Source organism: Scardinius erythrophthalmus (genome assembly GCF_964197995.2).
Source record: "Scardinius erythrophthalmus genome assembly, chromosome: 15".
In the NCBI taxonomy this organism is placed as follows: domain Eukaryota; kingdom Metazoa; phylum Chordata; class Actinopteri; order Cypriniformes; family Leuciscidae; genus Scardinius; species Scardinius erythrophthalmus.
The window spans coordinates 27,649,656-27,676,561 of record NC_138235.1 but is presented as its reverse complement, the minus strand read 5'-3'; the positions used below and the strand labels follow the sequence as shown (position 1 = coordinate 27,676,561).

General features: G+C 36.5%; 2 protein-coding genes across 3 annotated transcripts; one reads left to right on the top strand and one right to left on the bottom strand.

Moving 5' to 3' along the window:
* Window positions 1-17: 17 nt before the first annotated feature.
* lmbr1l (limb development membrane protein 1-like) lies at window positions 18-22,220 on the bottom strand. Of its 2 annotated transcripts, none has more exons than XM_081386974.1 (16): window positions 21,848-22,220; window positions 11,244-11,328; window positions 9,313-9,346; window positions 8,413-8,552; window positions 7,516-7,619; window positions 7,296-7,419; window positions 7,057-7,125; window positions 6,870-6,934; window positions 6,485-6,557; window positions 6,178-6,261; window positions 6,017-6,093; window positions 5,854-5,931; window positions 5,465-5,629; window positions 5,275-5,341; window positions 4,216-4,377; window positions 18-1,233 (listed from the first exon to the last, which is right to left on the bottom strand). In XM_081386974.1, exons 1-16 carry the CDS (start codon window positions 21,908-21,910, stop codon window positions 1,148-1,150), a joined length of 1,476 nt encoding a protein of 491 aa, XP_081243100.1. In that variant the 5' UTR covers window positions 21,911-22,220; the 3' UTR covers window positions 18-1,147. The 2 variants fall into 2 exon arrangements, with proteins under 2 accessions (XP_081243100.1, XP_081243101.1); XM_081386975.1 differs by lacking the exon at window positions 18-1,233 and adding an exon at window positions 2,211-2,351 and having other exon boundaries at window positions 21,848-22,047.
* A 947-nt stretch (window positions 22,221-23,167) lies between these two features.
* On the top strand, window positions 23,168-26,888 carry dnajc22 (DnaJ (Hsp40) homolog, subfamily C, member 22). Its single transcript, XM_081386979.1, has 4 exons — window positions 23,168-23,311; window positions 24,574-25,146; window positions 26,176-26,468; window positions 26,599-26,888. Exons 2-4 carry the CDS (start codon window positions 24,600-24,602, stop codon window positions 26,779-26,781), a joined length of 1,023 nt encoding a protein of 340 aa, XP_081243105.1. The 5' UTR covers window positions 23,168-23,311; window positions 24,574-24,599; the 3' UTR covers window positions 26,782-26,888.
* The last annotated feature ends 18 nt before the right edge of the window (window positions 26,889-26,906 follow it).

Here is a 26,906-nt window from a genome sequence, read left to right as displayed (position 1 = left end):
TAAATCAATCAATCATACAACAGAATAAACAACATCTTTATCAGCAAATAAAATGTGTACATCATAAATACTGCACTTTATAAAACTAGTGATTATCGAATCAAAAAGTCCACATTTATCAATCACATTCTCGTAGTGTCCATGAAACAGGAAACGGCCATGTACGTTGATTGTCCCGCCACACAATTCAACCCAAAATGCATGAACTAACCAAAATGTGACCTTATTGCCCAATTTGGGTGTTAATCAAAGCAAACATCTTCTTTTGGTCATCTGCACAAGTTTCCGGAAGGCAGTAAAGTTACATTTGCATAATTTTGTGTTAACATTTCAGAATATTATATTGCACATTAAAGTTTCACATATGAAATAACAAAAACAGGAACAAAATCCCAAACATTCACAGTATTCTTGGCCTAAAGCTTGAAATCAATGGCAACCATAGTCTGACTTTAACATACATTTTAAAACCTAAACTCTCCAAAAAGTGTCTTTTTCAAACTAGAATCCCTCCATGTTTTCTCAACACATGATCTCCAAGATCAGTATCACTTGTTCCACTTTCATCACTTTTCTCAGGTTCTTCACTTTAGTTCGAAGCAGACAAACCCCATCATAATGAACTTCCTCCTATAAGGACCCACAGTACAACAGAGATTGGATTCATTGGATGACACTAAAAATAGTGATATACAAGGGGAAAGCGTGGGGGGCCCACCAGGACAGAACTCAACACTCTCATTCCACCACCAGGAAAAGGAAACGTGGTCATGGCTGTGATGTCATCCTCTGAAATAGCTCTTCTGGATGCATGTCAAAGTCCTCCAAAGCCATTGTTCATTTTTCATAAGGCGTTAGTTCAAGGCGTCCAGTGATTTGACATCCCTTTTAAATGCAGTTATATGTATAAATATATTACTGAAGTAAACAACGCATAAAAACTGCAGTTGCAGAAACCCACTCCGGAAATTCCATCAGTCGATATACATCGTTCAGGCAACCTTTGTAAACAGGTTTGGTGACCATTGACCTATCATGGACGCAAAATAGCTCTGGTCCAATAGGAGAAAGCCACAGAATGCGATCCAGAACCATCTCCAGAAGGTAATGGGCTTCAATATGAATGAATGAAAAAGCTGATCGCTCTTCAATGAATCTTTGAGAGCCCATTGGCCAGGAGGAGTTTGAGGGGGATGGTTGAACGAGACACAGTCTGAGGCAGTCTGTGGAGACCTTGAGAAAGGAAACAGGAGAGTAAACAACATTAGAGCGCTAAACCTGCTCTAACGACCAGAAAAGGTAACTTTGGCGGGCGATGTTTGGGTTAAAAGCAAATCAATCAAAGAACAAAAGCCAGTAGGGGGAGTAACGAAAAAGAAATGCTATCTGAAGATGGTCTATGAGAGTGTGTGTGTTCACATTCAGCACTGTTGTTTGTGTTGGGTGGAGGGCGATGGGTGTGTGTCTTCCAGAAGGAGTTTGACGCCCTGATGTCCCTAAGGAACCCTGCTTCACCCCTTCTGTCCCCTCTCACTTTCCTGAGAGAATTGTGCTTTTTCTATCTGAGGAAAGAGACCTACCCATAGAGAAACATGGCCTGTGTGAGGAACACCTCACCCAAAGACTAACTACAAACACTGGCAAATGGCAGCATAGTGCACACCCCTTGTCCTTTCAAGATACAATGTGTACAAGCACAAATCTTTCTCCTTGCACATTTTCCTTGAGATAAATATTAGAATTAACCGTTAAAAAAGGTCAATACAAGTTAAGGTCTATCGACAACATATGTGGTGTGATGTTGGAAATAAAAGGCATTAAAAGTCCAAATCCTAAAGAGTTATAATGTATTATAGTGTTGTACAAAAAAGAAGTTTACATACATACATACCATACATACAGAACCAGTCATGAGTCACTCTTATTCAATGGTTTTTCTTTATTTTTATTGTTTTCAAAATTCTATATTAACACTGAAGACATTGAAATTATGACAGAACAATTATGTAATTATGTAGTCAACAAAAACTTGTTAAATAACCCAGAATGTGTTTTATATTTTTGATTCTTCAAAGTAGCCACCTTTTGCTTTGATGACAGCTTTGCACACTCTTGGCATTCTCAGCCTCACCTGGAATGGTTTTCCAACAATCTTGAAGGAGTTCCCAGAGGTGTTAAGTACTTGTTGGCTGCTTTTCCTTCACTCTCTGGTCCAACTCATCCCAAACCATCTCAATTGGATTTAGATCAGGTAATTATGGATGCCAGGTCATCTGATGCAGCACTCCATCACACACCTTCTTGGACAAATAGCTCTTACATAAACTAGAGGTGTGTTTGGGATCATTGTCCTGTTGGAAAACAAATGATGGCCCACTAAGTGCAAACCAGATGGGATGGCATGCCGCGGCAAAATGCTGTGGTAGCCATGCTGGTTAAGTCACCAACAGTGTCACCAGCAAAGCATCCCCACACAATCACACCCCCTCCTCCATGCTTCACAGTGGGCATCACATTCTGGAACCATCCGTTTACCCTCTCTACTTCTAACAAAGACACGGCAGTTAGAACCATAAATCTCCAGTCTCATTTAGACTAATCTAATGTCCATTCTTTGTGTTTCTTGGCCACTGATCTATATTGAGAACTGGATTGCTCATGATGTTAAAAGTGAAGCCACCACGCCGCCATATTGGTATTCCCCTAGTATTCACTTACATTCTATTAAATTAACAGGAAATCATCTAATCCCAGATTTTTATATATATATATATATATATATATATATATATATATATATATATATATATATATATATATATATATATATATATATATATATATATATATATATATATATATATATATATATATATATATGTTCATGGTTAATATTTCCTGCATAATTATGTACATAGACTATTTTGATAAACGTACATTTAGATCTATGTGTCGGCAGTGTGCCGTAGACACACCCATCTTAATGATTACTATATATCGTTTATCCTGCCCGTAAACATTAAAGATAACAGTTGAAGTATCCATTAATGTACATACATACATCTTAAAAACTATTCATGTGCGATTGATACGCTGCAAATCAGGTGATTTTTGGTCGATGTTTTGGCTGTAAGTTAATGATGCACTCTGTCGGTAGGGAATAGCAAGATGGCCGCTCGAACACTTCTGGTGGCTTCACCGCCTGCTGGCAGTTTAGAATGCAATGAGCAATCCAGTCATTATAAAAATCAGTGTTTCTTGGCCCAAGCAAGTCACTTCTGCTTGTTGTTCTTCTAAAGTAATTGTTTCTTTGCCGTAAATCGAGCATGAAGGCCTGACTCACACAGTCTCCTCTGAACAGTGGATGTTGAAATATGTCTGCCACTTCAACTCTGAGAAGCATTTATGTGGGCTGTAATCTGAGGTGCTGTAAATTGGCTGGTAATTCTTAGAAACTTATTCTCTGCAGTAGAGGTAGCTCTTGGGTCCTTTCCTGGGATGTTCCTCATGAGAGCCAGTTTCATCATTGCGTTATATATGATATACATACTGTATATACATATACTGATACTGATGATTTTCTGACTGACTGACTGACTTGATTTCTTAAAATAATGATGGACTGTCTTTTTTCTTTACTTAACTGAGTGTTTCTTGCCATAATATAGATTTGTTCAGTAGTTGTAGTAACACTAATAGGGCTATTGACTCGGTACCCACTTTTCCTCTGCACAAGACAACTGATGGTCTAAATCACATTAAGAAGGAATGTCACAAAATAACTCTAGACAAGGCACATCTGTGAATTAAAAACCATTCCAGGTGACTACCTCGTGAATCTGATGAGAGAATGCTATGAGTGTGCCAAGCTGCCATCAAAGCTAAATGTAGCTACTTTGGCCTAAAATATAAAACATATTCTGGGTTGTTTAACACTTTTTTGATAACTACATAATTCCATACGTGTTCATTCATAGTTTGGATGTCTTCAGTATTAATGTACATGTTCAAAATAATAAAAATAAAGAAAAACCACTGGAGAATGTGTGTCCAAACATTTGACTGGTACTGTATTTTCCACAGAATATTTAAAAAGAATAAAAGCATCATCAAAATAAGTGGTAAATAAATAATAAATAAATAAATAAATAATTATCATAGGGATCTTCCCCAAAACTAAAAATAAATAGACAAGTAAAAATATAAAAGACTAACCAAAGGCACGGATGAGTTCTCGTTGCAAGGCCCATGTGACTGTGTTGATGAGGCAGGCGGATGTGAGTCCAGCAAAAAGCATATTGTACAGGAAAACAATGTGGAAACTGCCGAGCCAGTTAAAACGTCCAAAGTCTCCAAGCAGATCAAACCTTGTAATTCCTACATGTAGTTACATGAAAAAGATGAAAATTATTAGTATTATAGTAAGTATTAATTCAAATTGTAATACACAATGGACACATCTTGCTGAATTATTGCCAACTTCTGCCGTCTTGTGGACAGACAAAAGATTACAAATTAAACTCTTGTTATTCATTAAGTTTGACACATGGCCCTTAAGAGTCCTTTTATTAAACATTTTCACTAATATGAATATGCTTTGAACCACCAATAATTGTGTAGTACACTCAGCTACATTTAACAGTTTAAAGCAACACCAAAGCACTTTTCCTCTTCGGTCCCCCTACAGGTTGGAAGCGGAACTGTCCATTACCACTGTCATAAATAATTTAGCCTACCATCACACGCACGCTATTTGTTTATCCAGCACCGGCTTTGGAATAATGATGTCCACAGACAAGGTAGAGTATGTTGCATGATTTTATGAAAGTATGATGTATTGCGACATCAGAAACGGCTATTTTTTATATAGGCTCCACCTATCGGCTATTGTAACGCTTGCCGTAAAGCAAGTCAGATTTGTAGTTTCTTATGTCTCGTTCGAACTACAGATCTGCTACCCGATCTGCCAAACTTGCATAGTGTGGTTATAGCCGATAGAGGGTCGCAAAGCGAATGCAGAAGTGCCATTCACCCTGTTACGAGTTGATGAACCACTGAAACGATTTTGGAAACATTATTTTAAGGTACAAAAGAATCTTTGGTGTTGCTTTAAATTCATTCATAATAATTTAGCAGATTTTTCTCTAAAATCAGCACTGAAAAAAATTGCAAATTGTGTCTTGGCCTACAACATACCTCAAAATAATGCTGCTATTAAATAACATTTTACATATAAAAACATTAAATAATGACTAATAATTTTAAAATACTTACCCAATGTGCGGGAGAAAACAGGCAGGGCTGAACTGAGTATTAAAAGAGAAACACAGTTCCCAATAATCTGTGGAGAGATAAACAATTCAATTTAACTATAAAGAGCCACAGCATCTGAATGCGTGATATTCAGCACTATTTCTACTGTTGTTTCATGACGAGTATAGCAGATCTCTGTGTTCCTGTGTACCTGTGTGAGGGTAGTGTCCTGTGCACGTGGCAGCAAACCGGTGAAGAGTGGAGAGCTGTAGAAGCCGACGACAGAGGAGACCATGAGATACAGGATGATGACCACCTGCACTACAGCTCCCAGAGAACCGAACATTGAGAACGAGGCAAGCCCCAAGTGAGGGTCCTGCAACAGAGAAAACCAACCATTGTGAGATTATGATCATTAATGATTGCTGCACTTCTTTTATGATGCTTTGGGACATTTTTAGTACTTCTTTTGTGTTTTATGAAAGGAAAAAAAAAATAGCAGAATATGGTTTTAGAAGGACATGAAATTTTCCTTGAATTTATTTTTCCATGAATTGCATTTACAGGTCCATATATGAATCCCATTGTCATGTATCTCACCTCCATCCCTCTAGGCATAGCAGAATCATCAAAGAGCAGTTCCAGCACATGGAAACAGACCATCAGCACACACACCGCCTGAGAAACACCATACATTTTGTTTTAGCACAATGATTTAATCGTAGCCAGTATAAGTATTCTGAATTCCATAAGGTTTACTTACAGTCAAAGCTAAAAGTAGCAGCATGGCCACTGGGTATCCCAGGTTGCGTTGCCATGGAGATACTCTCTTCCTCATCTCTAAATTAAAGAAAGAAGGATGAAAAGCAATTCATGATAGTTCAATTATCAATGTATTTAACAGTTTGACAAGTGTGTTCGTACCTAGAGCAATACGTTTGGACTTCACACTCAAAAATTCCTTGTTGATGGCCTCTACGTTTGCACTGATCCAACAGGAGGTGTTACCTAAAACATCAGACAGATAGAGAGATAGAGAGATAGATAGAGAGATAGAGAGAGAATTTATACGTTGAGGAAACCATGTTTTGGCAATGTAAATCCTGGTTCATAATGCCAGAAAAAACTGCTTTGGACAATAAAAAGAAAAAGAGAAAGAAAGAGAAATCTTTATAAGGTGGGCCCACTTCCTTAACAGCAGCCAGTTTTTCTCTCACATCCTGACACTCACTTTTCAACTTCCTGGACAGAGAGGCCTCTTCAAAAACTGTGCAGTTCATTGTTTCTTCCAAGTTCTCCAACAACTAAAAAAAAAAAAAAAAAAAAAAAAACACTCTTAACTCTTAACTCTAAGAGAGAACACTCTTAACTTCACACTTCTAATTTCTCTTTAAATATATGCACTATAATTTTTTTTTAAGATTAATCCTTTTATTTAGCAAGGATGCATTAAATTAGTTTACAGTGACAGTAAAGACATTTAATGTTACAAAATATTACAGTATCAAATAAATGCTATTCTTTATATATAATCTTTATGTGTGTATGTATATACATATACACATACACATACATATACATATATATATATAAAAACAGTTATCTTGTCCACCTACCCGAGGTTTGACCAATAAGCTCCCAGTGACACTAAACATACGTGAAAGTCCCAAGGGTGTGCACACTGTTACAAGACAAAACAAGCAACAAATCTATATATGACAAGTCAAAAGCAATGAAATACCAAACTACATGTTAATCATCAAATGATACAATTTTTTTTTATAAAAATGCATATACACTTACACAAAAGCAGCAGAACTCCAAAAAGTGAGATTCCAGAATAGAGATAGGGCAGGTAATATTCCCACAGGTCTGAAAAGCACAAGAAAAAGAGCAGAATATTACAAAACCTTTATCTTGCTATTATACAATTAAGAGGACATTGGTAGTCTAGCTGGCATTAAAAACTGTGATGTGATCCATTCAATCAAAGATACTGAACAAGTGCAGCACAGTCTCTAATGTTGCATTGCTGCCCTTACCGTAAAGACTCTCACGGGCGGTGTTGTGATGGAGAAGAGCTGATGCCACCCACACAATGCCCAGCACCAACAGACTGAGGAGCAGCAGCATCACTGCAGTCTCATACACCCGTGCCATAATGCCCTTTAAGAGGAAAACACACAACAACTGAACAAATACAGATCTGAATTCAGATGCTATAGAGATGTGTTTACTGTTAAACTAATTCCATCATTTTACCTTTTTGGACCCAGCAAATCCTTCTGATTCAGTAAAGAAGTAGGCGAATGGCATTAGGAAGACCAGAGAGAGGTTTGAAAATAAGAAGACTAGGTTCCACAAGCCTGAAACAGAGACAGAAGGAGAATGAGTGATTAAATGAAAGATGATTTTGTACTCTTCCCATATTAAACAGCAAAAATCCCAAACTTGCATGATAACATTTGTCTTAACACACAAAAATATGAATCAGGACAAATGTTTTCACCAGTGCTAATAATAAAAATGTTTCTTGAGCAACTAATCAGCATATTAGACTGATATTTGAAGGATCATGTGACACTGAAGACTGCAGTAATAATGCTGAAAATTCAGCTTTGCCATCACAGGAATAAATTACCTTCTAAACAGTAGTACACATCAACAATATTTAACCATGTATATATAATATTTTGTGCTTCAAAAGAAGTACCAGGTTAATACAAAGAATACAGTACACTTACAGACCACTTGGGGGCAACCATGTGCAGCTTATGAGATCTGGTGTTACACGTGCACTATTGAACAGCATTTCACCAAATGCCAGCAAATTCAATAAATCTGGATTTTCAACTAAATTGTGGCCTTGGATTTACAGCCAGAACATCTCATACTCTTGGCAGACTCGCTACCATGCCCATCACGTGCTAACACAGACCTGTAAAACTTATTAGTTTGTGTTTCCAGACTAAGTCCTTGTGGGAATCAAAACATTACCATTTCAGTTCAGATTGGGTGACAAAATACTGCTTGAGAACCTAATGAAGTTGTAATTTATTATATTGATAACTCTATTGACTCTTTGTAAACCGATATGGTAGACACAGAATCCAAATGTACAAAGCAAATGTAGTTTTTCATTAGTGCGTGTGTTTTTACCATGGATGAGCGAGCCATTGAGCCACTGCATGTAGTAGCTGTGTGGGAATGTGAGCAGAACTTCATTGGACAGGATAGAGATGGGCAGAAGCAACACTGCACACACGGCCACCGAGAGTGTGAATGTACACAGCCACAGCCTGCGGAGTGAGAAAAACAATCAAAGGGCGAGGAAATGTTTTTGCAGCCATTTACTTTGACATAGTGCCAGCTGTGAAGGGAGGTGGATGTTAAACGCCACTCTGGAGACCAAAGGGCAATTTGTTCACTTACAATCATTCAGGGCAAACTAATAAAAAAACAAAATACTAACCAGCAGAGTGTCCTTTACTTAAAGTCAGAGTGAATTACTGTGCAATGCACCATTTTACTGCCATAATGTGACATTTCTGAGTGTAATGAGATATACAATTATAAGGTGAGAGCTGATTTTATGCATTTGGAATTTATTGGATGTTAAAAATGGGAGCCAGACTGAATTTGAGCTTGCTGAAATAATGGCTTAATACATTTCCGCATTATCCAACAGTAGTGCGGGCCACAATAAGAAATTAAATTTCCATGTAACGTTGATACTTTACTTACAGGGATAGTTCACCCAAAAATGATTTTACTCACCCTCAAGTTGTTCCAAATCCGTATGAATTTCTTTCTTCGGCTGAACACAAAAGAAGGTATTTTGACGGAAATAAAAAATACTATGGAAGTCAATGGGGTCCATTAACTGTTTGGTTTCTAACATTCTTCAAAATAACTTCTTTGTGTTCAGCTGAAGAAAGAAATTCATACATGTTTGGAACAACTTGAGGCTAAGTAAATGATGACAGAATTTTCATTTTTGGGTGAACTATCCCATTTATTCCCCCTTTTTTTGTGCTTCTTTAAATACTGATTACTTACGCAATTTTGTTGACAGTGGCATCCTCAATGTCATCTGTGGGCAAAAAAAGGAAATAAGTTTCTGTCCACAACACTATCCCACTGCAGATAGTTCAACCTTGAAACTAAATTGAACAAAATAAGATCCCAGAAGGACCCAGATTTATTATGAAGCTATTCCATGAAGGAAACAACTCAAAAATGTATTTGAAACATTTTGGGAAGCCTTCTTTGTTTGATCATTCTTTATTGCATGTGCAGGAAAACAATATCCATTTAAAGAGGAATGTGTCCCAATAATAGGGACTGATTGAGAACATGAGGAGGCAGAGAGAATGAAAAATAAACCTCAAACATTCTCCTGCGACAAGAGCAAAACATGCCCAGTGTGACAGAGCTCCAGGGTAGATATGTGTGACATTTCCTGGGAGAGCCCCAAACCTAATGCAGAACAGGTTTTCTGCACATATACTTCAAAACAACCAATATGCAACTGAAGAAACAGCTTTAGCCCTCCACGACTGGTGCACGTTTAGTCTATGAAATGGACTGAGTTATAGAGGTGTTAAAAATACACAAAAATTGAGCAACAAATCTTGTGCAGTGATTCTGTTTGTGTTCCTAAATTAGAATATGTATCATACCGATAATGGTTTGGCTGGAAGTACACAATGTTCCCCGTGTCTAACACAAGACATGTTCTTATGTTCCTCTGCACTATTGATCATGTAAACGTGCTAGCCGAATGTTTTAACAGGCTGCCATGACACAGGAGCTGCTGTGCTCACGGGGACCCAGATTCAAGACAGAACCAATTCTCCTGTCTCTCCTTACACTTTCCATTCCAGAGTCTACTCTGACCTATATAATTATTAACTTGTATAATTTAACAAATTGTAAAACAATTCTTCAACCATCAAGCAGTCTGGCTACACAATGTACACAATGTTCCCCAAGAGTGTCTAACACAGGACATGATCAAAAATGTAAAAATAGTGCAGAGGAAAGAAAGAACATGTAAGCATGTGGTAGAATGGACATTTCTAAAGGTTGCACTGACACAGGAGCAGCTGTGCTCACAGGAACCCAGGTTCAAATTCGAAATGATTTCACTAATCTCTCCTTACACTTTCCTCTCCACTGATAGGAGACGATTATAAAAGGTATATAAAATATATATATATATATATATGAATGCAAACAATGTTTGAGACCCCTGAATTCTGTTCCACTGTACCTAGCTGTCATAGATCAATAAATGGACCAATGTAAAAAGCCAATAAATTTCTAAATATTACAAAATGTATTTCATTAAAAATATTTCAAGACCCCTGCATTCTGTTCTGCTGTACCTGTTTTTGAACAACAAGAATGCATCCTGTGTTCACGGCTCCTAACAATTCTTCAACAGTCTAAAAAAGGCATGAGAAAACAATCCCTCAGATTTTCCACTGAGAACAGGTTTAGCCGAACCAGGAGAGAGCAGAGAGTTCAATTAAAGGGAACTACACCAAAACATGAGGTAGAGTTCTCCTATGAAGCCTCAAGCAGTGCTCGGGCAGGGGGGGCTATGTTTATCTCACGGGAACATTCCTCATCCACACTGCTGCCCTCCCTCAACGTTACATTACTGCTGTCAACAGCAATCAGAAACTTTGACTCTTCTCTTTTGAAGAAGATTTCATTTTTATAGCTAAAGAACACCAAAACTATTTATCAAATAACAGAGGAAATACAGTAATGGTTCACTATGTGAAAATGATTAGGTAAGCATTTTTGGAAAATGCAGGAGAATGATCATGTCAGGTCGTGCTGACCAACAAATAGTCAGTGTGTGTAGAAATGTTGTTCAGCTCACAGAGCAGCTGCAGTGAATCACAGGTGTGCTTTAAAGGACTGTAATACATTAAACCAAACAAGTGCTGAGGGTCCTGGTGTCAAATTTAACTTACCGGCGACAAACTCAGCATTCTTCTTGAAGTGAGTGAGAATGAAGTGTGACAAGATGTACAGGCAAATGAAAAGCAGCACGCAAATCTAAAGCAGAAAAAAAGAAGAAAATCAGTGCAATTCGAAAACATGAAATTTGAAACATTTACAAATGCACTGAAGCTCGTCTTTCAAGAAGTCTGAACATTTCACATCAGAAAAAAAAAGAAAGATCTGAAGCTTTCAGATCAACCCCTTCATGGCAAGCATCTTTAGTATTCAGTAGAACACCCTTTGCTGTTATGACCTGCTGCAAATGAGATGTATAATCAGACACCAGCTTCTGGCAGCGTTTCTGAGGAATCTTCGCCCATTCTTCATGAGCAATGGCCTCCAGTTCAGTAATATTCTTGGGTTTGTGTGCTGCAACTGCTTTCTTCAAATCCCACCAGAGATTTTCTATGGGGTGACTGATGGCCACTGTAGAATCTTCCAGGACTTCTTCTGCAACCAAGCCTTGGTGGAATTTGAGGTATTCTTGGGATTTCCTGATACTTCTTTACTTCTTTACCTGATACTTTCGTATACTTTTTGTATACGGTTCCTTGTTTGTGAAGGGGGATGATATCTTCTCTTAACTTTTTGGACCATTCTTTTGACTTTGCCATATTTCTAACATGCAGTCAAACGTGACACTCAACAAGCCTAGCCAGTTCAGATATTTCATGTGTTCTAGTTTAAGCACACCTGGAGAAACTAATGAAGCCCTTGATTAGTTGCATCAGGTGTGCTTGAGACTGCACCTGTTTTGCAGATTTGTGCTGTTGTGAGGGATTCTATTCAGGGGCTTGAATAATTTTGAGACTGCAGAAGTCATTAAAAATGTCATTTTCAGTTGAATTTGGGGAAACCACTTGAAACATTTGTTGTGTCGAGCTATTTCAATTACTTTTGTTTGATTTGTTCATTGCAAACAGCTGAAAGTCTGCACATTTTGCAAATAAACCTGATTTGCAATGGGGTTGAATAATTTTGATTACAACTGTAACTGAAGTGCTTGTTTTCAAGCACATTTTATTCTAAATGAAAATTGTATTTTCTTCTTGTAAGCTCACATAAAGCTAGCTTTTCCAGTCTTTTTTTTTTCCTTTTAGGAACTAAGATCCCCACCCTTGGCCTGCACCCAATGTCAGTATACACTCTCAGGAAAAAAGGTACAAAAGCTGTCACTAGGGCAGAACCTAAAGAGTGCAAATTAGTAGCTCAAAGTAACATATTTGTACCAAAAGTGTACATATTAGTGCTTAAATTGTATGTCAGAACCTAAAAAGTACACGTGTCCCAGTGACAGCTTTTGTACAATTTTTTTCTGAGAGTTTATGGAAGAGAGCAGTGTGAACATTCTTCAAAACGTTTCCTTTTATGTTCCACGATGGAATAATCGCAATCTTTCTTAGAATATTGGGTGTAAATGCCACTTTACAGAGTATCAGAAATTACATACATTCTCACAGGCATCTGCAGTATGAGTCATGCAGTTAATATGAGCAATATAGTCGTGAACAGGCAGCTACAAGACGTGCAATGCAAACGCGCTGCTTAGATGTGTTTCCTGCCAATTTACGTTATCAAGAACACGTTAGACCGAGTGCATGTAATGGAGCAGAGGTCATGAGAGAGATTCCAACACAGCCCCATTATCACTGATACACGCTGCTGTGCGCAGTCTAGAATTGTCTTTATAGCTCTGTGACATAAGAACTCCTAATCAAGGACATTTGGTTCTTAATGATAACACACAGTTCGGTGACGGGACTAGACCAGTCAAAGATGTTATAAGTGTAGATTTCGTATTATTGATAAAGATAATGTGAAGAAAGCACTGATAAACAAACTGCATTATGTGTCCTAGAATGTAAAAGCAATAGTAAGTGAATCAATAGGAAAAGTGTCCCCTTTTTTTTTTCTTTTTTAAAGCCAGCTGTCCCCTTTCTGAGGAATCTGAATTCTTAATTAATGAACACCCACAATACAGATTAAAAATAAGGGTAACAGCACCAGATGGAGGATGAAGATTACAGCTCAAATGCAAATGAAGATTTAAAACATGCAGTTACAACTGGGATTAAATCAGTGATTACAGTAAAGATTTGGTAAAATGTAGAGATTTATCACAAGAACTTAATAGTTGGACATATTTATATTGTATATTACTGTGCTACATCATTATCTATATAGCTATTTATTTATAAATAGTTGGTCATTTATATTGTATATTACTGTCATACATATATAGCCATAGTTTCATGACAGAACTTAAAATAGGCCTTTATAATAATAATAATAATAATAATAAATAAAATCGCAGTGCTGCAGTATAACAACTCTCAACATTTGACCAGAAGAGAACATACAGCAGAGATGCAAGAGAAAAACAGTAGAAAAAAAGTCAATGTATGTCTCAAGTTCCCATTCTCATCCTACAGGAGAGCTGCAGTGGGATCTGTCCACATGACAATAACCTTCTAATTCCATGATTAACCTCTAACCTAATTTCAGATATAAGATCCTCATGTGTATGCAATTTGTTTGAGAAGTGAAACATAAAACATGATGATTATAACTACACTTATAAGTGAACTAAAAAAAAACATTCTGAAACACTGTATGTCCCATAAAAGAGAAGAATGACAGCAAGAGGAAGAGGGATAAGGGAGGGGGCAGGAAGCTGGGATTTTGTCTTCAAAGTGCCAACAGCGGGGAAAACAATGGATCTGTGGGATAAATATCTCTGGAGCTTTGAAAGGTGTTCTCACTCATCTGTGCTCAGCATTTGAATAGTTTGTCTCCTTTGACGAAGACAGCATGCACTGAACCAGAGTTGAAACAGCCAAACAAAACTACAGAATATGTTAAAAATTTAAACAAAAGATTGCTTAACACAGTTTAATATGAGAATACATGTCTGGTCTCAATGTATTACAAGTCAAAGACATTTTGAAAAATACTTCAGGTTTTTTTTTTTTTCATCACAATTGAAGTCAATGGGGCCCAAACCAACACTGGCCTCAACTGAAAAAAAAAAGAGTTCATGAAAATATCTTTTGTGTTCCACAAAAGAAGAAAAAAAAACTTCACACAGGTGTGGAACGTCATCAGGGCGGGTAAATGACTACAGAAATTTCATTGTTTGGTGCACTATCCCCTTTAAATCCTTTCAAACAACCACAAGGGTGGATAATGACAACATTTGACAATAAGTCCCTGTAATACCCTGTCTGTCGTGGGTCATTAAACAAAGAAACTTTGCCTTAACTAATATGCAGGCAATGGTGGGCATGTTTTCAAAGCTCTTCATCAATTTGGGTCAATGGTATTGAGACTGGCCGTAAAATGTGAGTGTAATCGTAGTATCAACCAGCAACCAGTGTATTTGCTGACCGATTTGGCAGTGCTGGTTAAACGTCCGAGCTCAAACATTTTGAATCTTAGGGCTCATTCAGCTGCTCTGGGTAATCCTCGGCTCACAATACAAGACCTGGAACGAAGCCCAAGTTATTCCTTGAAGTGAAAGCCTATTTAACAAAACAGTCAGCTATAGAGCGACCGTGAACTGACACAATGAGAAAACAACACTCATGGTGTGCTGGGATAGGTTGGCAAAAGACATATAGGACAAAAACACTAACAACTTGATTTTAACCGGGCCGTTAAGGAGGCGAATACTTAGACTAGTGTCAGAAACTTTATGCTTTTTAAAAATGTTAGTTGGCCCCTAAAATTTATTTTCACAGTGTCAAACACAAAATCAGTTCTATATAAATGCACAATATATCATAACATAATACTACAGTGTATTCAGAGATACTAAACTCATTACTAGATAGAATTATAGTAGAACATTTAGAAATTTCAAGACTCAAGTTTGTTTTCATGAGGAATAAATAATAATTCCAAAAGTCCAATCATAAAGAAGATATCTTCTTAATAAATTCTATTAACCTCTGCAGACGTAAATACAAAGCCCTCTATTGTTGAAGGCCAAGCGGCATGTTCAGATACGCACCTTAATAAAGTCTATTACACGCACACTGCATTCCTTGCACATCTAAATAGTGGGAGCCGTTCCAAATCAGCTACTCCCTCTAACACACTGGCTCTCTTGAAGATCAACCAAGTACAAAACTGCGACATTGTCATAATTTCTGTGTTGCTTTACAAGTGGGAATTCAATACTTCTGACTTCCACCCAAGAATCCACCTTCAAAAAAGTTATCATCTAACATATTAAATCATCCAAGTGCATTCTTAGTTTGATTTAGCTTCTAATTTAAATTAAATTAATTTTATTTAGGTGGTAACAACTTGTGGTAACAATTGTTTGATATTAGTGAAAATAAATATCCGGAAATATCGAAATAATCCTTTAAAAAGTATCACAGTTTCCACAAAAATATAAAGTTGAAAACTGTTTTCAACAATGATAATAACAGGAAATGTTTCTTGAGCATCAAATCAGCATATTAAAATGATTTCTGAAGGATCATGTGAAACTACAGATAGTAACGATGCTGGAAATTCAGCTTTGCCATCACGGGAATACATAATGTATATTTTAATGCATTTTAAAATAAACTGTCATTTTAAATTCGAATGATACTTTATATAAATATCGGTTATCGATAAATATTACGGTTTAATGTTGCTCTATTTTTGATCAAATAAATGCAGTCTTGATGAGCATAAGAAAGTCTTTAAAATACACAAATATTATTTAAATCAGTTGTTCTCCTCAAACTAGTTTCACTTCAAAATTCAGATTTTTGATTGGGCATCAAAAGGTGACCCAACACAGGACATAAACTGATTTTCAAACAAAAGCAAGAAAAAGAACTTGAACAATGAACTATATGGGCCATTCTACAGAATTGGTGCAAAGTCAGAGTTGGAAACATCTTGAAATTTTTTTGTTTTTTCCCACAAATTTTGCATGTATGCAAATTGTATAATATCCAAGGTACGCTTTTCTAGTAATTGTGCAGTTAATTCTCATATTGTATTTTCAGAAAATGCTGGAATATTTTCCTTCTCCCCAAATTTGTCACTACCGAAACACAATATTAAATAATTTATTAAGAAGGCTTATAATGACCTATTAAGATTTTGTTTACATCTACCTTATAAATATATATTTTTTCTATTTTTAAAAAATATTTTTACTGGTGAAATCAATAAAGATTATAATTTTAATAATATTTTAAGTGTGATTTATGAGATTTGTTGTATTTTGAACCCAATCTTTCTTTGTAGAAGGCATAAAGTTTATCGTACTGATTTCAAAGTTAAGGATTCATTAGTTTGAATATGCATTGAACCAAACACTATCATAACATCTTAGTTGATAATTCAATATACTTTATTTTTGACAAAACATCCCATGTTACGGTAGTGACTGCACATTTTTGGTAGTGACAGTAATGTTTTGGTAGTGACCACAATAATTAGTTTGCCATGGCTGAATCAGACTGTCCACATTTTATGTTAATATAAATAAATAACTATGATGCACATATGCAGTCAGTACATAGCAGACACAAATCTGACAGTAAATATCTTATAAGAACACCTAGAGCTATTCTATACTTTGGGTCTTGAGGTGCAAGTGAGAAGAGGTATGCTCCTAGATTTTTCTTCCCAAAAAAACAACAACTTACAATGTAGACTCAGAACCACTTTGTTTTATTTGCACATTTTCAACATTTTGTTTATGAGTCATTCAGATAAATCTCCAGAACCACTGAACTGTGTGTGTGTGTGTGTGTGTGTGTGTGTGTGTGTGTGTGTGTGTGTGTGTGTGTGTGTGTGTGTGTGTGTGTGTGTGTGTGTGTGTACATAAAACATTAATTTCAGAATAATTTTCCTCATTCAGATAAATCTCCAGAACCACTGAACTGTGTGTGTGTGTGTGTGTGTGTGTGTGTGTGTGTGTGTGTGTACTGGTGTCTGATCACCCTCACTGGAAGTGCTAGGTGGTGTGGAAGCCCTGCAAAATGTCTCCACCTCTTTTTGTCTTTTCACCATCATCCTGTGTCTTTTCCTCCATGCTTTTCTGACATCTCTTTGCTCCCTGTCAGGTAATTCACTGATACTCTTCAACTTTCCTTCTTCCCTTCGTTTCTTATTTCTTTCTCTTTCTTTCCTTAAGTATTCCTCGTACTTCACTGGGTCTTCCCTCAACCTTTGTTTGTATTCTCTCTGTCTCTCTGTTGTAGTTTTTCTATTTTTTTTAGGCATGTTGGTGTTTTATGTCATTCTCCCTGTCAAGTTAATCATATAAATTAACATTACTGACAACAACCTTACACCTAAGCTAGTATCATGGACTGCAACCTTAAGTAATTGTAACCTCATTACATTACATAATTTTAACAGAATATTGCATACTAAAACACTACTAAAACATACTACAGTAGTAATTATTTGCATAACTGTACTAAAATGTAGTTTATTCCTCCAAATAAAGGATTATGTGTTCCCTTTTGTCACTACCAAAACAATGTCACAACCGAAACTTCAAGAAAATGTTTCGGTTGTGACTGTTTTGGTAGTGACAATTTTAGATACTTTTGAGCCTAGCTCGAAGATGCTAATCAGCACATGGTTAGCAATCACTGGTCAGAACAGTTGAACACATATAACAACTAAATTTTATGGAATAACATCCAAAAAAAAATTCTCAATAGCAGAAAAAATGAGTTTGGTAGTGACATTCCTTAAAGTTACACACAGATTTTTAGACTTTAGAACACATTTACCTCAAAATGATGGGATCAATCTACTCACCATATAGCACATGAGAGAGAGGGACACAGGAATATTTCCTGATCAAAAATGTAGGAGTGTGGTTAAAATCAGTCTCAGCCAATGGACTACAACATTCACTGTTTTGGTAGTGACATGAAAATGCGGGACATGTTTTTTTTGATAAAGTTTCATGATTTAAAAATAAAATATAAAATAAATATTTTTTTTAACTTCATTTTTTTTTAAAAAACAAAAATATTTTTTTTTAAACAAGAATGGAAAAATTTGCAAAAAATTTTTCAATATCATTTTCACAAGTTGAAATTTAGGGGTTAGGGTTTGGGACAGCCACCTCCTAATTGAAAGTAGCCCATAAATTATGATTTTATATATATAAAGCTTACTGATATCTTAAATATTATTGTGGGTTTCAATAGATAATTGAAGGATCTTAGTAAACATCTAAGATTTTAATAATTAAATGCTTTTCAAATGTGTTTTTTGGATGAGGGACAGCAGTTTGCACCAATTCTGTAGAATGGCCCATATAGCATGGAAAAGTAATGAGGAAGAAAATTGTCAAAAATGTATACATATAAAAAAATATATACATTTTTTTAAAAATGCAGAAGTGATTTTTCAGCATAAAGTGAGGAAACACAGAGTCAAATATTCTATTGGTATTAGTCATATTACTGAGTGACTTTACGCACAATCTTTGACGTCAACAACAAAAGATATGTGAAGCATTTTCTCCACCCATTTCTAAAGTTGAATTGATATGTTGCTACCCTAACAACAAACAACTGAGATTAGTTGCATTTTAGTATTTGCAATTTTACATTTAACATTGATTTTCCCTGTAATCCGTGATCCTATCAGAACAGATCGGAGATGCATTTTTGGGTCAAAACCCACAAGTTAAATCACTGATTTAAATTATAAATCCCAGATAAGCATCAGTGACCAAGGGATCAATAACCCATGACAGCATGAGCTTGGTGGTGCCCAAGGCCTGCAGGACAATAGTAAAAACAATTTACATGATCTAGTGTGATGATCCATCTGTGCATTTCACTAAGAGAGCTATTTCACATTTTTTAGGAGGATTACAGAAGCTTTGCATCACAAAGCAGAACAGAAGCGTGTATGAATAAAAGTGAATGCCCTTAAAATGTCTGAAAACAGACTTTAAAGAGCAGCTTGTTTGTGTAGAAAAACAAAGAACTCCAGAACTAATTCTAAACCGATGTTACGTTGTCCTGGTGAACACTGGATTTAACCCATAGTTGAGAGGCGGTATTAACATTAAGTGACATGGCATCTGACGCACAGAAGCCAATGGCACATGTCACTATGCGCATTGGCACATCCGGTGGCACATCCGGTCTTCATTGGCACGTGCCAGTGGATAGTGGCTTGTGTCACTGACATTATTGGCATGTGCCACTGACATCGCGACACACTGACACTGACATGACACCTGACTGACACCGAGTCGCGGAACATGCCACCGTGTTGCGACACCTCCAGTAGTGACTGACAGATTAATCGAACACCTATAGCCTACTGACGTAATTGTGCCACAAAATCCTAAATAAATAGCCTAATTTTGTGATATTTAAAATATCAATTAAACGAATTAAAGTAGGCTACATTAATGTTTTTTCAAACGTGTTATTTATGTCACGTCTGTATTTGATTGGTATGTGTCACTGAATGTTTTGTAATACCAGTGCAACTTTATGTTGTTTATCTCGCAAAGTCACAAACTGGCCATTCTAGGAAAGACACGAAATAAATCTATCATGGGTCACTACGAATAACGCATGAACAGTCGCGTCCGTTACTGTAAACCTTTATTTTTGCGTGATGCTGCACAGACGCACGCCAGTAGGTGTCAGTATAAGTGAGTGTAACTATGTAACACTGGCCAGCGCAAGATTCTTATCTGTGGCTTAAATATTTCAAGTCCTTCCAAAAAGTGTAAACAAATTAATTATTAAAAATCATATGTTTGTTAGGCTATGTATCTGAAAAGGAGTATACCGAGCTACTAGCAATATTCTTTATTTGTACAAGTGCAAAAAAGTCCTCAGTGCAACAAACGTTCGGTCGCGCAGGACCTTCCTCGGTACCTTTAATATTTAAAAAATAATTTTATGTAATTATTCAATAAATAAAATACATTTTTGTTCTACAAATTAACGATGTGCATATGGTACATAATCTACATTATACTACGGCAGACAGCTGCAGGTGTCACTACTGGAGGTGGCACAACATAAAGAGATGTCAGTTTTAGTGACACATGTACCAGTGGATATTGACATGTGTCACTAAAACGTGAGATGTGCCAATGGATTGCGTCATATGCCACTTGCATAACAATTTGCTTTATGCTGTCAAAAAATATGATTTATAACATCGCTAAGTTAATGTGTAGCCTACAACATACATAATTCGATACAATTATTTTGAAATATTTAAGCCACAGATAAGAATCTTGCGCTGGCCAGTGTTACACTCACTTATACTGACACCTACTGGCGTGCGTCTGTGCAGCATCACGCAAAAATAAAGGTTTACAGTAACGGACGCGACTGTTCATGCGTTATTCGTAGTGACCCATGATAGATTTATTTCGTGTCTTTCCTAGAATGGCCAGTTTGTGACTTTGCGAGATAAACAACATAAAGTAGCACTGGTATTACAAAACATTCAGTGACACATACCAATCAAATACAGACGTGACATAAATAACACGTTTGAAAAAACATTAATGTAGCCTACTTTAATTCGTTTAATTGATATTTTAAATATCACAAAATTAGGCTATTTATTTAGGATTTTGTGGCACAATTACGTCAGTAGGCTATAGGTGTTCGATTAATCTGTCAGTCACTACTGGAGGTGTCGCAACACGGTGGCATGTTCCGCGACTCGGTGTCAGTCAGGTGTCATGTCAGTGTCAGTGTGTCGCGATGTCAGTGGCACATGCCAATAATGTCAGTGACACAAGCCACTATCCACTGGCACGTGCCAATGAAGACCGGATATGCCACCGGATGTGCCAATGCGCATAGTGACATGTGCCATTGGCTTCTGTGCGTCAGATGCCATGTCACTTAATGTTAAAACTGCTACTGCCATAGTTTTAAGAGGTTAGTTTTTGCAGCTAGTGAATTACATAATCTGAAAGATGAGTCGTTTAAAAATATTATGCACTAACCAAACTGTTTGCTTAAAATGCTGAGTAAGATACATCATTATGAAGGAGTAAAGGTTATCCCCCAGTGTCTTGCTGTAAGGTCCTTGAGGTCTGAAGTTCAGTTATAGTTGTTCTTTAATAGGTGTTGACAAAGACATTTTCATACACGAGGGTGCCAAAAACTCAGCTGTTGTCCTCCAAAATGAGCTCCGGATCTCACAAAGCGGAGAAGGCTCATCTAGTGCCATTTAAAGAGTGTTCAATTTCACAACGAGCAGCTGCATCAGGTCATTCGCACTTAAGTAAGAAAAATACTGCCTCAGAGTCTGTTTGGGTACACGTTACTCTACTTAATAATTAAATGTCTTATAAATAATGAGCAAAGATAACACTTGCACACTCCAAACTGTCTAATCACAGTGAAATCAATCAATATTTTATGAAAGAACATAAAGTAGGCTACTCGTGCACAGTTCACGGTATAACGTCACACAATCATCAAATCAATCAATTATTATTGAATACCATTAGGACAAACACAAGGGCACGGTCAGATTGTAACACTGCAAACGGTACTATGTAAACAAAAGCAGCAAAGAGAGGGAAACTCACAATGGTTTCTCGGACTCGGTCGTGGAATAGTTGCTCTCTAACCGTCACGTCTTCTGTTTCCATGCTTTGAAACCATGTCTTGGCGCTTGCTGGGTTATAATTTGCAACGCATTTGAGTCTCCGAGAAGATAATAGCTTACGTGGAAACTTGTCTCAAGTTTCGAACGAACGCTTTCCACCTCTGAACATATTGCAGTTACTCCTTCTGAAGTCACTAAGTTAGCGAACTACTCCTGTTTTACTTCATTGAGGTGGATAGAAGCTTCTTAAATGATTATTCACCAGCAAACAAGCAACTGAACTCATCGAGTCAGCGTGTTCACAGATGCTCCTCAAAATGAATCTTCCAATCTCTCCTCAAACTCCATCTACTGGAGAGGCTGGGCTGTGGGAGGAGGAAGAGGCGGATTTAACACTAATGAAACTTGATCAATGGTGAACATTTGCATGTATTATATAAAATAATACAACGTTATAAACATGTAATAGTTTCGTTTGAGGATGATGTAGTCCTAATAGAACATATGAAATTGTAAAAATATATTTATGTATTAAAAATATGAGCGCACATGCTGTTTCTAATAATAATAATAAAAAAAGTTCGAAAAAAAAAAGATATGAGCGCAAATGATTAATATATCAAAGTAGCATATTTAAAAGTTTGAGCTGTTTTAACTGAAAGGAACTTGCACTGACATAGCCTATATTAAAATATATCAGTGCTTTTGTTTTGTCTCGATATGCACACCAGTAATGTTTTAAGACACATTTTGAAAATCTTAAATGTCCTAAATTAACTAAGGCCTAATCCTAGCTTAATCTAAACCCTCTCTGTCTGTGAAACCAGGCCTTTATGTCCTAATGATGGAATATTTCACATAATTATTTTTTTTTATTAATAACGGGGGGGGGGTACAAAAGGAGGGAGGGGGGATTGCTACATTAATAGCAACATGGCTGTTTCTCTATTGTTCTCTATTTAAACCAACAAAGATGGAAACAACAATAATCCAAATGTACCAATGTGTACTGTTTAATGTTTAACAGCATTTATTTACAATGATTCATACTGGCCCTTTTGAACAGTAGTGTATATTAACAGAAATGTGTTTAAGGTTACAGTCTGAGCAGCACAGCATGTAAGGGTTACTCTTGCAAAAACAGTTTAGTTCAATGCATTTTAGCAAATGTCTAATGTTCTGTGTCTTATTTGTGTCCACAGATATGGTATATCAAAGTTTACTCTTTATGACCCGTGTCATCATCAAACCAAAGTCCATACAAGCGCAAACACGGAAGTCCATAGGTTACATTATTTTCAGAAAGTGAATGATTTAAATTTTAAGTTAACTTCAAAGCTGTGATATATTGCATGCATTCTTACATTTTTAATGCTGACCTTGTTGTAGGAGTCGTCTAAAACTATTTGATGTATGAATGAAGCTTGATCTCTCAGTCCCGCAGGTAAGAGAACAGTGACATGTTTGATTTTATAACTTGAAAGCCAGGGATATTGGTGATATGAGAGAGAGACAAGAGAGATTATCAAAACCATAATTCACCCCCAAAATAACAATTCTGTCATTATTTACTAACTGTCATGAATTCCAAACCTGTGGACTTAATTTCTTTTCTGGAATACCAAAGGAGAAGTTATATCTGCTCTTCTCATTCAGTGGAAATAAACGCAGACCAAGGAATGTCAAGTTCCAAAAAGAAAAAAGCACCAAAAAAGCAATTATAAAATAAGTAATTACGATTTATATGCTATATTCCAAGTCTTACATAAAAGCTTTGAATGAGGAGCAAACAGAATTTTCATTTTTGGGTGAACTATTCCTTTAAAAACTGTATAAGATCCACATGACATGCTTGCCCCTAATTTATCATAAAGCACTTTTCATAATCATGTTATAATCTGCTTTAATACACTGGAAAAAAATGGCCTTTTGATTTTACTCAGTTTTTTAAGGCAAGTGTTTACAATTTATCCTAATTTTAAACATGCATTTTTAGTTGCACTTAATCAACTAGCCTAGTTATAGATTTGATTTATTCAAGTCTGTCCTTTAGAGTATGGAAATGACATTCATGCTGTACATTTAAAAGTTACTGGCCATAGTCTTTGCCATAGACCTTAGTCATGTTAGACGCCATATTGAATTTAACGCTGATGAAAACGAGGCTGTGAGGGATAGACTTTCCGTCTTTACAATGGCATGCACTGCGTAAAGGTCCTAGATCATATAATTCTCACAACTTCTAAACTTGTTTAATGGAGTTTTTGTCTACTGAAAGTTTTTTTCAGAAAGTTGTTTCGACAGCTGAACAATAGGATTATTGTTAAACAACTGTACAATCCATTGAATGCACTGTATTCTATCTCTCACAGCCTCATTTTCTTTCCTGTCAAAAATTAAGTATGGTGCTGACTAAGATCTGTTGTACAGTTATTGCTCACTGAGTGAAGAAACACTCATTATATTAATTAATGTAGCCACCTTAAACTAATTCATAAACATTTACTCTCCTGATCCAGCCATATACAAAGCATTATGAGTACTAGTTTCAGTAAATTCAGTTCATGTATCCCCAACACAAATTGATTAAATAAACATATATTTAAGTGGATTGAACAATGAAATTAAGTTGAACAACCATCAAAAAAATCATATTTTTCAGTGAAACATTTTCCCTAACATGTTGAAAATTACTTCTTTTTCAAGTTCCTGTGTGCAGCTAGAATGACCTCATGGCTAAAAAGCTCCTGATCACATATGCCTTGTGGGCCATGGGTGGCCCACTTGGCCTTCATCACATTTACCTGGGCAGAGACAGCCATGCCCTTCTTTGGATACTGACCTTCGGTGGTTTTGGCATCGGCTGGGCAAGGGAGTTCTTCCGGATCCCATCGTATGTGAGCGAGGCCAACCATGAAGCAGAGAGACATCCACGTAGTATTAGACATCCACGTGCCACTCCGCCACCACCAGTAGGCCTGATTCGATTTGCCGGTCAAATTTGTGTAGGTATTTACTTTGGCTCTGTGGCTTTAATAAGCCTCAGTTCTCTTAGCTTCTTCTACTTCCTAGTGCTGCCATTGAGCATAGGTGCAGGTGTGCATCTGGTGTCCTCTGTGGGCCAGCAGACCTCTGACCTTCAAAAGACCTTTATTACGTGCATCATCACGTCTTCCATCTTCTACGGCAGCAATCTCTCACCTCTGCCCATTAGCATAGCTGCCAGTGTCACCGCTGCGCAGCACAGCATGTTCAAACCTCTGAGGCCAGAGCCACTGGGTGAGATGCACTATGTACATTTTGGTAACACTTTATATACAATAAGGTCTCATTTGTTATAGTTAATGCATTAACTAACATTAACATTTGTTAAAGTCACCATGAAATCAAATTTAGAAAATCTTGCAAACCTTTTATGGAATATTGCACTATAATTATTATAAATGATTTATCTGTGCACATCATTTTCTTTAAAATGCCCTTGTAATCTTTAATCAAAATAACTTCCTGAGTCTGACCCTTTGCAACGACTGACCGAAGTCCCGCCCTACATTTTTTCTTGTTCGAGAAGCCATTTCACCTGGATATACGTCACAGCAGGGAAGAAAAGACTATGGCAACTTCCCTTTCATGGCGACTTAAATGTTACTTAATAAAGAAAATTATATGCATGTGAGTTTGTGCATTAACTAATGTTAACATATACAATGAACATATTTTTGATCTAAAAAATGTATTAGTAAATGTTGAGATTAACATTAGCTAATATTAATAAATGCTGTAGAATTATTGTTCATTGTCAGTTCATTTTAACTAATGTATTTAACTGATGTTAAGAAATTAAACCATATAATGTTAGCCATATAGTGGCCAAAAGTGATGTCCAACCTAGGAAAATTGACATCTTCACCCTTTATTCAAATATTATATATATATATTTTTAAAGATTTTGTAAGCATATTGCGTAGTTATTAACACATGCAAAAACAAAAGGGAACCAACAAAATATGAATAACTGATTATTATTATTATATAACTGTAATAAAACCCTTTTTTTTTGCAAAATAATTATCAAGTCATTTCTCTGACAAAATTATTTTCCAAAAAAGGCAAACTATACAGCTACCAAGTTTAGTGTTTTTTGTTTTTCTCCCATATATATTCACATATTTTGATGGTTTAACTTCTGGGTCATTAAAAACAAATATCCCCTTTGGTCACCACTTTTGGGAAATATGTGTCAATCTGGTCTTACATCATGTGCAATAAATGTGTTTAATTAACCTGTTTTGTGTCAATCTTCCCAAGGGCCTCGCCTGTATCGTCTAAGTTTAGGTGTGCTGGCTTTCTCCGCTCCGCTGGGATACTGTGTTTTCCACAACACCACAGCCACATTGTACTACATATCGGACTGTATAGCGGCCCTGCTTGATTTCTTCTGGTTCCTTCCATGGCTCAAAGGGCTTCTGGAGTATTTTCTGCTGTTGCCATATCGTCTGTTATGCATCCTGACAGGAGGGGGGTTCTACGAGGAAAGCTGGAGGAAGATGCTAGAAATAATTCTTAATGAGTATAGTAAAAAAGAAAGGGAGGCGCTGAAGGTGAGTTCAGTACAGTTTTAAGTGGTCAACAGGGAATCTAACATTTATACTTTTCACTTTGTAGTGTTTTACATATAATCACAAGGTAATTAATGATGTTTTTGTCATTATAATGTTTTCTTACAATCAGATACTATCATTGCCAGAAGAAGCTTCTCTGGAAGAGGTCACTCGTAGCTACAGAGAACTGGCTAAAGTGTGGCATCCGGATCACAACCCCATGAAGCAAGAAGAGGCACAACAGATGTTTATTCAGATCCAGGAGGCATATGAGATACTTCTCGACAGACACAAGACGAGACAGAAAAAATAATCTTCTGAGGAAGATTAGAAGGCTCAGATTGAACTTTCACATACCCAAGAACAACAGGATTTTTTATTTCATAAAGCCAATTTGGTGGAATAAACGTGAAACTATCTAAACAAAAGAGTTTTTCA